We start from the raw sequence: 14,173 nt of genomic DNA, 5'->3' as shown, positions 1-14,173 counted from the left end.
GGAACCGTTATGGGCAAAAGGGGTTTATCTAAATCAACGCCTAGTAGTCCTTTTAAAGTTTCGTGATTGACTAGTTTCTCGTTAGAGACATTAAGACGAAACCCTTTGACTTTGGTTATATTGAACCTTTTGCCAGAGTCGGGATCTGTTACCCAATAACTGTAGTTTTTGCATCCGCCACTGACAAAGGTATCAATGTAGGCGTTTTTACCATAACCTTCCAATTCTTTGGTCATTTCACCCAGAAAGTTACCAGTTTCTATTAGTGGTATTCCAAGGGGGGACATGTACACCAACGAGTCTGTATAGTGGTAATAGAATTTATCCCCGACAAGTTCCAGATATTCTAATAAACATAATCTGGCTATAGCCGTTGTATAGCAAGCTATGGAGACGTTGGTATGCTTCAAAACAACGTCAGCCTCAGTTGTAGGAACCCATTTGACTAGCAGCGTTTCTTGATTGATGGTTAAAACGCTTTTTACTTCAACATCCGGGTTACTTAAGAGTTCGTAAAGTCTACGGGGTTCTTTGATAATTTCTGTTTTGGTTGGTTTGACTCTTTCTCCGAATTTACCCCAAAGACTATTCAAGGCAAGTTTTGCTACGCTACGCAACCCTTCGTTTCTTTTAATCTTGGCTGGGTCTAATAGTACACCCTCTCTAATTTTAAAATTTTTAATATAATTGTCACGTTCCTCGGGGGTAACGCAATTGGAGGGGTAACCACTAGCCGTCTGTTTATGAAGAAGGAACGAATCAACGTATTTTTGAAACAAGCCGGCCTCGTCAGTTTCGGGGTTATATTGTCGCACCTTGTATTTCCAGGCCTCTATCTTTTTTAGGAAGTTCATCAATCACCCAGGTGCCGACTAGTTTTCGCTCTTCGTCGGAATGGTGGCAGTCTCCTTGGAAACGTTTCAAGGCGCACTCCCGGCAAAGAGTGAAAACTACTTTATTGTTTAACCTCGTTGGTAGAACTGGATTAAATAGTCTAATTGGTGGTAGAACTTCGCATTTCAGGAAACCGTCGAATGCGAAAATGTCAGGAATATTTTCCAGTAAAATTTCTGGGTGCCCGACTGGCAGCTTCTTTCTCTTGTTGACGAAAGGATAGAGACTAGTTACGTCAACGTAATGCATCTTCTCGCTGCCTGAAACTTTATGGTATAGTTTAAGTACCGACGTTCTTCCACCAAAAAAGGCATCGCGAGGATTTAAAGGCTCGCGTACTTTTTCTTTAATGTTTTCTGCTTCCAGAAAAACACCAATAGCCGGATTATCGGTTTTATCTTTAGCCCAATCGCATTCCCACTTCGTTATTACTCTAAAGCCCGCTTTCTCGATTCGTTCCTTCTTTTTTAAAGTTCTGACGTACAAGGTGTTCAAGGTTTGACCAGGATCACCTTGTAAAGATTGGTTGCGGTTGACTTTATAGCATTTGGGGCAACCATGGAAATAACACCCGTTAAACTCTAGAACATCTTTATCACAAAGACCGTCCACTTTCATTTTCAAAACTTTGGCTTCCGAGCCGTTAAACGCAGACTGTATATTTACGCCGTTTTCGTGAGCATACCAGGATAACCATTCCATAGCCACTAGCGACTGATTATCAGTCATCCTATAGAGGTTATGAGGAATAATGCCTATAGAATCTTTATCCATAAAGTGTCTCCTGTATACCCAGCTACACAAACCGGCTATAGTACACGCGACCTGGAAAGGTTCCACCTGGGCAATATCCAAGAAAATTTTTCTAAAAGCTAGGCAACCTAACTTTAATATCACAACATCCTTGACGCAATAAAACTTTAATTTCTCCAGAAAATTAAAAACTTTTTTCTACTCAATTTGCTTATCGTACCACTCCATAAACTCTTTGAGATTTTTGGAGGTTAAATTTTCCGACCCGTAAGCTTCTGGAGGAGACATTTGGTCTTCTAAGACATAATTTGTTGCTAATTGATTATTAAGGTCGAAGACGTGATTTTTAACAACGTTAAATAAAAAATGAGGGAAATAACCCTTTGTAGCATCTTCTAAGCCGAAAGTGGCGGCGAATTTAGAGAGTGGCACGGAGATAAAACTGAAAGAGTCAAGGAAATTTAAATTAAAGACAGTTAAATTTAAAATTTTAGTGCCGTTAATTATACAGTTAGGTTTAAATTCTTCGCCTAGAGCCATAATCTCTCGCAATAGAAACTGATTATCGTATCCGCTAGCATTATGGGCCAATAAAGTTACCTTTTTGACAGCGGCCAACGTTTTTAGAAAGGCCAAAAAATTTGAAACAGGGTTCGCCCCTTCAAAAACTCTCTGCCTCGGACCTAGTGACCCACATTTCCCGCAGACGAAAGCTGCCTCGGGTACATCAATACAATCTTCACAAACCATCTCTGATACGCAAAGGAGAGGCTGGTGGACTAACGCCCCTTTTTTTCCTCGGATTCTAATATCTGAATCGTTTCGAAATCGTAAAAGATATATAGCATGTCAGGGGAAACTTTCTGTTTCTTCGCTTGACGAACTTTAGGAGGTTCTTCTTTAATTACCTGAACTTAACAATAGTGCGGACTGGGCAAGTATCTACTGCAGACAGAACAATAGGTCTCACCACACGTAGGAGGTTGATTTTTACGCTTAAATAAATTTATTTGCGTGAAACACTGTTTGCAGTGAAATAGTTGTTCGCAAATACTCTTCCCGTCTAAACCATTTTGTTTATGATAATTAAAGCATTCATCTCCTTTGAAAACCTTGAGACATTTGTCACACACTCGGTCAAGGCCCGTACAAGTTTGATCTCGTAAACAATTGCAACAATAAAGATTGCAACTATGATCTCGCTTGTTTCTAAATCCTACCAGATAATTTTCACAGTAATGGTCCATCCCAAATAAAGGTCTTAAAGACGTGACGACGTTGTAATGTCTGTTTTGATTAATTAATATCAAACGAGGTCTATTGTCATCATTGTCGATTTCCCCCAAAATCAACTCGGGCAAATTATTTTTAAAAATATATATAAATATATTATATTGCGCTAATTCGGCTTTAAATTTTTGTATAGATTCTACTTTGCCGCAGTCTTTTGGGTTAACTTTAGCTTTACGGCAAAGCTCTATAGCGGCATCTCGTTGAGAGGCCGTATCACCTCTATCCGCTCGTGTGTACGAAATCGACTTAAATTAGGCGCGATATTAGTCGGATTTTTCTTATGCTCTAAATGTGAAATAGAAACCACCAGCGCTCTTGCTAAACACAAATTATCATTGTTCACGATCCTGATAATTCCTCGGGAGTCACGAGTAAAGATATCAAAGGACCGCACTCCTTTGGGAGCAGCTCGGCCAAAGCCTTCAACGGGTATTCTTACCACGTGAAATTTTAAGACTATTGATCCCATAAAGAATCTTTCAAACTCATCATCGAATAAAACTGATTCTATCTCATCTAAAACAGATTTAGAGTCCAATTGATCAGCTCTACGAAATGAGAGTGATATCTCGCCCCTGTTTGGCAAGCTTAAACTTTCGGACGTTATCTGTATCATATCAGATGGAGCTAACCTATTAAGAACGACTTGGACAATATTGGTTATTCTTAAAGTGATTTCTAGACCAGTAAGGTTGAACCTAGGGTACATTTGCACTCTTTGGCTCGTAATTTCACAGTGAGGTAGAGAATCTATTGGCGTCATAACTGCTCCCCTCTCCCCGCCTCCTGATTGATCAGGGAAATTACTAAGACCCGAAAAATCTATAGAGGTGAAATCGTTCTGTTGTTTTGAGAGGCGAAACCCAGCTCTGGATTATTGTTTAAAAAGTCGCAAACTATACGGTCATTCTAGGTAGATTCAAATTCCCGCACAATTGATTCTTCCGTTTCAAAAATGTTTAAAGCTTTAATCATGTTTTCATCTTGCTCATCAATGAGTAGATTTACAGCTTGTCTATCGTCTATATCGCGTTGACCTATTTAAAACGCCCTTTTTTAGAAACGAGCCATATATTGCTCACTACACGTTAAAGGCAAATTATTATAGAATGTTTCCAACTCTTTAATGTCGCGACATTGTTCGGGTTCGGGTTCGGGCTCGCGCGGTACGCTTAACATATATTTAAATATATCGGTAAATGTTTCGAGAATAGCGTATCCTCTATTAGACAAAAAAGTCGGTAAAATTTCCCCGACTGTAGCTGGGTTAAGTTTGAGTACTGTACATAAATTAAAGAAAAAAGCGTAAATTTTCTTAATTGGCCATGGTCGTAAAGCAGCCAATTCCTCGATCTCGAATAAAATAGATTCTTGATCCATCTTGACGCGTTTTTATAGTAAAAAAAACTTACGTTAAATGCTGTCCCCATGAAAAACAACAAAGAATATAAGTAGTTAACCACCTAAAATATGGAGTAGAATTTAGGTCATTTAATTGGGTCGCCAGCCTTCTAGCGCGGGGGAACACTGGTTTTTTATTCGGGGGGGTTTCTCTGAGTTCGTTTATTGATCGAGAGTGGGGTCGCCAATTGATTACGTCTTTGTTAATTGGTTAAGGGCGTGAACTTCTTTAGTCGTGACGTAATGGCCAGACTTAGATAAGAGAGTGTTCGCTTATACGACGTATGTTAACTGATTAAGGATCTGTTAACGTCTCGAATTTCACTCGAGACGGTTTTCTTTACGTCTACATGTTATCCGTTACTCGGTCATTGCGCTAGAAAATTGACTAAACAAGATGTCGCGAATAGTTTTAAAGGTATTGACTGACAACGTAATCTTTAACTGAAAAAATTTAGTTTAATTGTACGATTACATATACATTAAATACATAAATAATAAATAAATGAAAAATACAGAAAATAAGATATAATTGAAAAATACATAAAAAGTAAGATATAAAATGAAAATACACAAAATAGATAAGATGAAATATATAAATATGAATAAATTTAAAAAGTAATCTTTAAAAGCAAAGGCCCCTCTGTAACGAATCAAAAGAGTATTATTATACCCTATTTTAAACCTTTTCAAATACTAATATATACTTACCACCCGCCACGGTGATTTGGATCGGGGTGTCGCGCGGTACTGTAAAAGATTAGTTTACAATTAATAAACGATTCATTAGTTTACAGTTAATTAAAGATGTTCTATTAACCGTCAGATAGGTTTAACGTTATCTCGCGATGATCGGCGCCAGGAATCGGAGGTCCTTCCTGAATGACAACAGCCTGGGGTGGTTGTTGAATTCGCTCAAGCGGATCAATGGGAGGAAGGATGTTTGGAGGAGGGGAAGGAGTACCAGGGTATGGGGGAGGAGGGGTTTCGACACGGGGCCGGTATTCAGTGTTGACAACGTTACGTAAAATGGGGATGTCTATGTCGCTATCGTCACCCCAATTACTCTCCCACGAATAAGGAGATTCAGCGCCGGCCGGAATTAAATTACGATTGGGTGCCGGCGAAACCGGAGCTTCGTCGGGTAAACCCCAATCGACCGAACCGGAGCGGCTCTGAGGTGTCATTTCTTGAGCGTTGAAAAAGACCTGAATTTTTCTAGCTCTTACCACAGCGCATCTATCTCCGTTATGTGGGAATCGTAAATGGGGGTCATAGACATCTTCCCCTCCAGGCATAATGCGTATTGAAGGGGTACCCAACTTCCTATTTCCACAACCCGGAGGTTTCCAAGAAAAAAATTTAAAAATTCTTTTTGATCTGGCCCTTTTACGTAAACGGTATCGCAACCTCGGGTTAATTGTTGAAGTACGGTTCGGATCTCGTCTTGGCCGTATTCACCTTCGCGCCCCAAACCGGAATGTCTGAGGTTATTAAAAATAATCGTGTTATCCGTTCTACGGAAACACTCCTCGTCAGGAATTTGAAAATTCCTAACACTACGCTCACCGCTATCGCGTATACACCCAATCTAATAAAATGAAAACACACGTATAAGGGAAAATTCTAAAAGATTAGTTAAGATGTAATACCTCTTTAACTAGGAACCTACGTTGTAGGTTCCTAGCGCGACTAAATACAATAGCAAAGCTACTAGCGATAAATATTAGGGACTCCCTATTTAAAAGAAAGGAAGATAAGTGTTACTATTGACTAAACATTTCAAAAATACTGGAAAAATACACACATTTTATAGCTTTAAATTTAGAAGAGTTGTAACGGAATGAGTAAAGAGGTGATGGAGAGATATATAGTGATGTTGTAGAAACTAAAAGACACTAAGATAAGGGTTACTACTAGCCATTTTAAAATACTGGAAAAATACTTACATTTTTTTGCGAGACTAGAAGAACAAGCTATTGAGTTTATGAAAGTTTTCATTGTAGAGAATACAAAGACTTTAACGTTGTATTTATACATATTTCTCACCCATGAGTATACTAGGAGTGCGATAGTAACACGAAACCGTTCAACGGTTATAGTATAAGTTAGTTATAAAATTTTCGATACTTAACTGTAACCTTAAGATTACACGTGAAGAGTTGGATAAAAAAGTAAAGAGAAACAGATGTGTTTGAAGACTTTGAAAATAAAAGATACGAATGAAATTTAATATTATTGAATCTATACACATATAATAACGTAAATAAAGACGGTCATCAACGGTAGGAAAGAGAGTTATAAAATATCGATAACTAAGTTTATTCCTAAGATTACTATTGAACGATTTATATAAAATGAAAAACAGATGTGTTTGAAGACTGAAAATAAAAGATACGAATGAAATTTAATATTATTGAATCTATGCACATGTAATAACGTAAATAAAGATGGTCATCGACGATAGGAAATAGAGTTATAAAATATCGATAACTAAGTTTATTCCTAAGATTACTATTGAACGATTTATATAAAATGAAAACCAGATGTGTTTGGAGACTTAAAAAATAAAAGATACGGATGAAATTTAATATTATAGCGTAAATAAATACGTTCATCGGCGATGGGAAAGAGTTAGTTATAAATTTACACACGCCGATAACTGATTTAATTTTGACCTAAAGGTTATAATTAAACAATTTCGATAAAAAAGTAAAGAGAAGCAGATGTCGTTGAAGTATTAAAAATAAAAGATACGAATTTAATATTACTCAATCTATATACATATATTGACGTAGTTAAGTAATATGAAACCGTGTATTATCAGACAGAGGTATTCGTACCCCCTACATTAAAGAACAGATCTCCAAGACTTATATCTAGAAAAGATAAAACCCGTATAGTATAAAAGCTCAGACTCAACGTTTGAGATTCATTCGTGCCGAAATTACTGCATTAATATCTCGCAGCAAGAAATTTCTATTCCTGAGAATGGTGAGTGCTTTATACTTTTTCAATGAGATTAGATAATTTAGTTTATAGGAAATAGGTATTTCAATAGGCCGAATCAAAGGATACGACACAATCCTGTGACAAAGAAGTAGAGACCTTGTTATCTCAGTCGGGATATAAAAAGGAAGATTGGAAAGATCATATAATAGAATATGGTCGGGATAGATTATTAGGAGTTAAAATATCGTCGTTCAGGGGTACTTTATACATCGATATTAGGAGGTACGCGAAATCAAAGAACCCTCGAAAACCGTTTCCCATCCCTACTAAGGACGGTATATGTATTAAATACGAGAGCGCATTTGAACTGAAATCAATTCTGAACAACGCTCAGGGAGATTGGGGCGCAACGGTATATATGTCAGAAGAACCCATTCAAATAGCCGCCACGCCTGACCGAGAAATAGCCATTTTTAAATACAGAGGACAAACCTATGAGAAGCAGTTCGTAATTAGAGATTCAGACGATCTCCATAACATAATAGTTGCCTTGGAGAAAACAATCAATCGATTTGAAGAACTTTCCCATTAAGAAAAAATGTCGGACACTTCGTCATTCTCAGATGATGAACTTTATCCCATCGATTTATCCACAAAATTTAGACCTGAACAATATTTCAAGATAGATAAAATATCTAATCGAAAATCTAGAAAATATAAGTGTATTACAACAGAATATAATAACTTAGAAGAACTAAAATTAACCAAAATTCATGATCAGCTTTCCCAAATATTAACATCTCTTATAAAACAAATCACGCAAAATAATGAAGAGTATAACTTAATTAGATTCGCCATAAGCTCCGACGCGTTAGAGAACCCTGTGAATTTAAGATTTATGGCGATAAATGAGTTAACTCCTGATCGATTACTCTCTAGTATCGAAAAGGTGGCTCAGTCCAAACGTAGTCTTTTATTAGAGGGTTCTCTAAAAATTGATGTTATTCTTTAAAAATGTAATGTTCCAATGACAGGTAGAAAAGCGGTGCATAATCGAACTATAGCTGAACTGGATAAATATATTGACCAAGGTTATGCTTACATACCTATTAGAAATAATTATACTCTATGCGTTTCTAGAGCCTTAGCCGTGGGTAAAAGTCTAGCTGATCGAACTTACTTAAAATCAATAGGAAAGCTAAACGAGTTTAATCAATGGAGGTTCCGATTATTAAGAAATGTAGACCACCCTTCCCAAAAAACCGCGGCTTTAGAGTTACACGCATTAGCCGAACTCCCGGAGGGTCCTGTAGATTTATTGGGTGTTCAAAAGTTTCAAAATGCCCTGTCAGATTACCAGATTGTAATTTTTTCCGCGGAAGAGAAGTTTGAGAAAATATTTATAGGCCCTCAAAAGGAAAAAAAAAATTCCTCCTCAAAGTTGGAAATCATATGCATGTTGTACGGTCTTATACCTCAATGTTTGCGGCTAGGGCTTATTGTCAATACTGTTTAACCCTATTTTACGGTCCGGAAGAAAAATCTAGTCATTCTTGTTCGGAAACGGCTATGTGTTACCGCTGTCAAACAACTGAGGCTTATCACGAAAAAAACGAGTATAAACTCATAAGATGCGAGGAGTGTAATAGATATTTAAAGGGAACCGAATGTTTTAATAACCATAAGTGAAACGGAACATGTGATTCTTTGAAACGATGCGGAAATTGCGCTCGCGAAATAAAACCAAATCATAAGTGTGATCTAACTTGTAAAAATTGTAAATTTACGCAAGAAAAAAATCATTGTTGGGTGATGCCCCTAGATATTGATTATCCTCCTGTTCGTGTTCTATACTTCGATTGTGAAACTATCCCTTTAAATAATGAACACACTCCCGTACTCTTGGTTTCAGCTGCGCAAGAATCCGTTGATTCAAAAGAATTTACCATTCGTGTCTTTAGGGCCTTTGATTGTATAAAGGATTGTATGGACTATCTTTTCCAATGTGAGACAAGCTCTATTAAAAAGGGAAATAAGAAAGTAAAGGTTGCGCGAATGTTGTTTTCCGATGTAATCTGCTGCGCTCATAACGGGGCAGGGTTCGATTTTTTCTTTATATTGAAAGAAATACTTAGAAGGAATATAGTTCCTGAGCCTATCTCCAACGGTTCAAAAATCATGGCACTCTTCTTAAATAATCTAAAGATCAAGTTCATTGACAGCTACCGATTTATTAGCGTCCCCTTAAGGAAATTTCCCTCTACATTCGATCTCGGGGAAGAAAAAAAGACTATTTCCCGCATCTGTTCCATAATGAAAAAACGTTAGACTATATAGGCCCTATACCCGAGATACATCAATTTGAGCCCGATAATTTTAAAGATAAGGAGCACGCGGATTTTATGAAATGGTATTCGGAAAGAAAGGATAAGCCCTATAATCTGAGACAGGAGCTTGAAACATACGCTATTCAAGATGTTAAGGTCCTACAATTAGGAATGGAAAAATTTAGAGAGTTATTTAGGAATGTCTCCGGGGTCGACGTGCTTAACGTAGGTGGTATTACCATAGCGGGAACAGTAACTAATATTTTCCTTCACAAACATCTTGAAAAATACACACTAGGTGTCGTACCTGCAAAGTGTTTTCGTGGAAATTTTAGTATCGGAGCCTTAAAGTGTATAGCCTTGGAAGAAAAATTACGAGGGGTAAAATTTGAAACTGCCTTGTCATTGGAAGGGGAAAAAGGGTGTCAAACTATTTAATAGACGGATATTGTAAAAATCCTGAAATTGTTTTAAACTATAACGGATGCGTCTATCACGGATGTGTAAAACACACAAAACATTACGAGTACAATCCTATAGTTAAAGATCTAAACAGAAATGTCTACAAAGGAACTCTAGACAGGGACAATTATCTAAAAAAGATTTTACCGAACGCCGAAAACCTCAATATTTCGGAATGCGAGTTCAATGAGAGATTACGAGATGATCCTGACGCTAAACTCTATTGTGACAGTTTAAAATTTAAACAACCAATTGGATCCAGGAGTGCCTTGTACGGGGGAAGAAGCGAGTGTATATGTCTGTATTATAAGGCAAAACCGGGCGAGTCTATTCAATACCTAGATATCTGCTCGCTCTATCCTTGCGTGTGTAAATGGGGCGTATTTCCTAAAGGTCATCCTGAAATTATCACGAAAGACTTCAACTTTGAACCTAATTTTTATTTCGGTCTTATTTCTTGTCGAGTTTTAGCACCTGAAAATCTATTTTTACCTGTACTTCCAATTAAGACTAAAAAGAAACTTTTCTTTGCTTTGTGTTTAAAATGCGTTGAAACTGAACAATCAGTCTGTACACATAATTCGGAAGAAAGATCCTTCTGTGGTTGTTGGCCTAGTCCCGAAGTATATCTAGTAGTTAAAAATGGATATAAGATTCTAGAGTTTTTTTGAAGTCCAGCATTACAAAGACAAGTTTGACAGAAAAGAAAATACCGGTTTATTTGACACTTTCATTGATTGTTACCTTAAAATTAAACAATCTGGTTCAGGTTGGCCTTCGGGAATAGAAAGCGAAGAGCAAAAAGAAGCGTATTTAAAATCAATTTATGACCGAGAAGGAATAGTTATTAATAAACATGAGATAGTGGACAACCCCACTCTTCGCGCTATTAGTAAACTATGTCTAAATTCGCTTTGGGGTAAAATGGGTTACAATACGGATAAGAGAAAAATTGTATACATTGATTCTTACGCTGGATTAGTTAAGATAATAACTGATGAAACGAAAGAACTGTTAGACCTGAAACCTGTAAACGATAAAATCTGTTTTGTCAGTTATAAACTAAAAAAAGAATACGCTCCTACCTACTACAAGGGAAGTCCCACGATAGCTTCCTTTGTTAGTTCATTAGGACGTATCGAGTTGTATAATACGATAAGTAAAATGGGTAAGAGGTTACTTTATACTGACACCGATTCATGTATAGTTGTAACAAAGGAAGGGGAATATTTACCCCCTTATCTAGTAATCTAGGGTGTTGGACGGATGAGTTAAAAGGTGAGACGATTCTCGAATTTGTCTCGACAGGGCCTAAGTCGTACGCTTACCGTACCTCGGACGGTAAATCTGTTATTAAAATGAAAGGTATTACCCTTAACAGAAGGAATGAAGAAATCATTAACTTTGACTCGATTAAAAGTGTTTTATATAGTCCCTCGAAAACTTTGTCGGTCACCGTTCCATTTAATGTTGTAAGACGTAAAGAAACAGCCACACTTTTATTAGGCAATCTAAAGAAAACCTTTGGATATAGTTTCAATAAACGTAGAGTCCTAGAGGATTACACAACACTTCCTTACGGATATTTAAATCATCAAGACCCGTCTGCCACGTCAAATGAGAAAACGGACCACTAAACATCGGGTCACGTTTTCCCACCTTGTTAAAGTGAGAGTGATACCGTACGAAGATCGAGTCAACTACGAGTTCATAGACGATATTAGAGAACGTTTTAGAAATGGAGAACGGGTTAGAATATCGCCTCCACTTAGAAACACCGATGACTATTTTACTGGCTGGTCCAAGCAGCTCGGGGAAAACAACGTGGGTAATAAATTTACTCAAATATAAAGACATTATCATGGACAAACCTCCTGATAGAGTAGTCTATTGCTATAGTGTTATCAGGACATTTTTGATGAACTGAAACTCTTTTTACCTATTGAATTCCACGAAGGACTAATTCCTAACGATCCTGATTTTTTTTGATAAGAGAATAAATAATCTTTTAATCCTAGACGATCTAGCTAACACCTGTACCAAACAGGAGTTTATAAGTAATCTTTTTTGTGTCGGGAGTCATCATTTATCTTTAAGCATCGTGCTGCTGTCTCAAAATGTCTTTAACCCAGGTAAATATTCTAGAAATATATCATTGAACTGTTCTTAAAAATCCTAGGGATAATAACCAGGTTCGCTATTTAAGTCGTCAGACACCAAACGCCTAACAGAAGCGTACGAAGAGTGTACCGAAAAAGCGTATTCTTAAATATTAATAGATCTAAAACAAAGTACTGATAATAGTTTAAGACTTAGGTCCAATATATTCCCCAATGAAGGACCGATGGTAATCTACGTTAGAAAATAATAATCCATAAAATATAAATCTCAATTTATTTAACCTCATTTCGAGACATGCCTTTACCCGTGTCGGTTAGGAACCAATTTTCCTTTTTAAATCTCTTGCGTAAAAGCGGTGTGAAACAAAGAAAACTTTTATTATCAAAGTGTACGCGACCCCAATTGCATTGTATAAGCGGTATTTGTTATAATTTGAAGAACGGCGGTATTCCATTGAATCGACATAAAAAGAAAAGACTTCAACGTTACAAAAACGTTATAAGGTATTTATCCAAGAGAGGTTTAAGCGACAAAAAGAGGCGACAGGTGTTAATTAAACAGGTAGGAGGATTCTGGCCGGCGTTGCTTTCAATGTTAATACCGACAATAGCTTCGGTCTTTGCTAGATAATGAAAAAGTGCGTTTTAGTACCAGCGGCTTTACTGACGGACAATCAAAAGGAAGTTAACAGTTTAGACAACGACATTAAAGAGGTATTGAGAAAACCTGGTTCTGCCGAGGAAAAATTGAAGGAGTACCTTTTAACTCTTCAAAAATATTTATCTTTAAAGAGTTTAGCGGAGCCACCAAGCGTTACTATCTTGCCACCTACAACGAATTCGTCTTTTCCAGCACCCGGAGTGTCGAGTAAAATACAGCCTCTAAGTCCTTCATCATCGTCTTGGATTCCTCCATCGTGGCCAACCCCTATCCAGAATATACCTATTAATATCTCTACCCCCTCCCAAAATGTCCCTACTAATATCGCTACCCCTTCCCAAAGTATCCCTTTTAATATCTCCTCGAGTCTGACTACCCCACAGCCTATAATGAGTAGTACAGCAATGGGTCAAACACCGGCGATGTCGTTTACTACGCCAGCGTCCCTCTCTCGAACGACCAGTATGCCTATTTTAACACCCATGGGACCCGTGGTACCGAAACAGTCCGGGACGTCTCAAACGCCTAGTATGCCAGTTTTAACACCCATGGTACCGAATCAGCCCGTGGCGTCTCAAATTCAACAGGCCTTATCAACGAAGGGCGCTTCTGGTTCAAAGTTCCGGAAACTTAACCCTAACGATGAGACTTCGCCGAAAAAAAGACTCGCGAAAATTCCATCAACGAAATCAAAACCGTACCCTACACAAGCCAAAATAAAAAAAGATCGCGAAGCTAGCTTGAAAGATCTTCAAATGCCCGAATCTAAGATCGAATGGGTAACTTATAGAAAGGCAAAAAAATAACCTTAATAATGATTATTACATTTTATATAAAAGCATCTAACTCATTATATTGAAAAACACGTATCTGATTACATAAAAGCATGTATCTGAGTATATAAAAAAGCATGTATCTGATTATATATAAAAGCATGATAATTTCAATTTATATAAAAAATTATAACCGAATAATAAATATTTTTATTCTCGCATTCAATACAAATGTATCTGATTATTAAACATTACAACTTTAATATTTTATTGATTACATTTTTCATATCTATGTCTTAACAAGTGAAGGCAGATATTCCATAAAGATAAGGCGTCGTTAATTTCCGTTTTATTTTCATACATTTTCAGAACTCTTTGAAACGAATTTCCCAGACATCTTTGAATAAGGAAGAATATACAATGAGGTCCGCAACAAAGGGAGAACATATCTTGAATTAATTTATCGTTATAGATCCATCTGGACGCGTATTTGGCCAGGTTAATTTTATACGTATCCGGGCTCTGCCCGTAGCTGCA

General features: G+C 37.1%; 1 protein-coding gene across 1 annotated transcript; it reads right to left on the bottom strand.

Annotated features, from left to right (window-relative positions):
• Nucleotides 1-4,787: 4,787 nt before the first annotated feature.
• LOC149673339 (uncharacterized) lies at nt 4,788-6,745 on the bottom strand. Its single transcript, XM_089840086.1, has 5 exons — nt 6,149-6,745; nt 5,994-6,078; nt 5,162-5,932; nt 5,053-5,091; nt 4,788-4,984 (listed from the first exon to the last, which is right to left on the bottom strand). The coding sequence occupies exons 3-5, from the start codon at nt 5,637-5,639 to the stop codon at nt 4,953-4,955; spliced, it is 549 nt and encodes a 182-aa protein (XP_089696212.1). The 5' UTR covers nt 5,640-5,932; nt 5,994-6,078; nt 6,149-6,745; the 3' UTR covers nt 4,788-4,952.
• Between the last annotated feature and the right edge of the window lie 7,428 nt (nt 6,746-14,173).

The sequence above is a fragment of the Phalangium opilio genome, unplaced genomic scaffold (genome assembly GCF_054372755.1).
Source record: "Phalangium opilio isolate 3A_F unplaced genomic scaffold, DU_Popi_V2 ptg000052l_1, whole genome shotgun sequence".
In the NCBI taxonomy this organism is placed as follows: domain Eukaryota; kingdom Metazoa; phylum Arthropoda; class Arachnida; order Opiliones; family Phalangiidae; genus Phalangium; species Phalangium opilio.
The sequence above is the reverse complement of the archived record's forward strand: the minus strand, read 5'-3'. Positions and strand labels throughout refer to the sequence as shown.

Coding starts and splice junctions, on each gene's coding strand:
- LOC149673339 (XM_089840086.1), bottom strand. CDS start 5,639: ATGCCTGGAGGGGAAGATGTCTATGACCCCCATTTACGATTCCCACAT. Junction 5,092..5,161: donor AACGTTAAACCTATCTGACG/GTTAATAGAACA, acceptor AATCTTTTACAG/TACCGCGCGACACCCCGATC. Junction 4,985..5,052: donor CCAAATCACCGTGGCGGGTG/GTAAGTATATAT, acceptor GATTCGTTACAG/AGGGGCCTTTGCTTTTAAAG.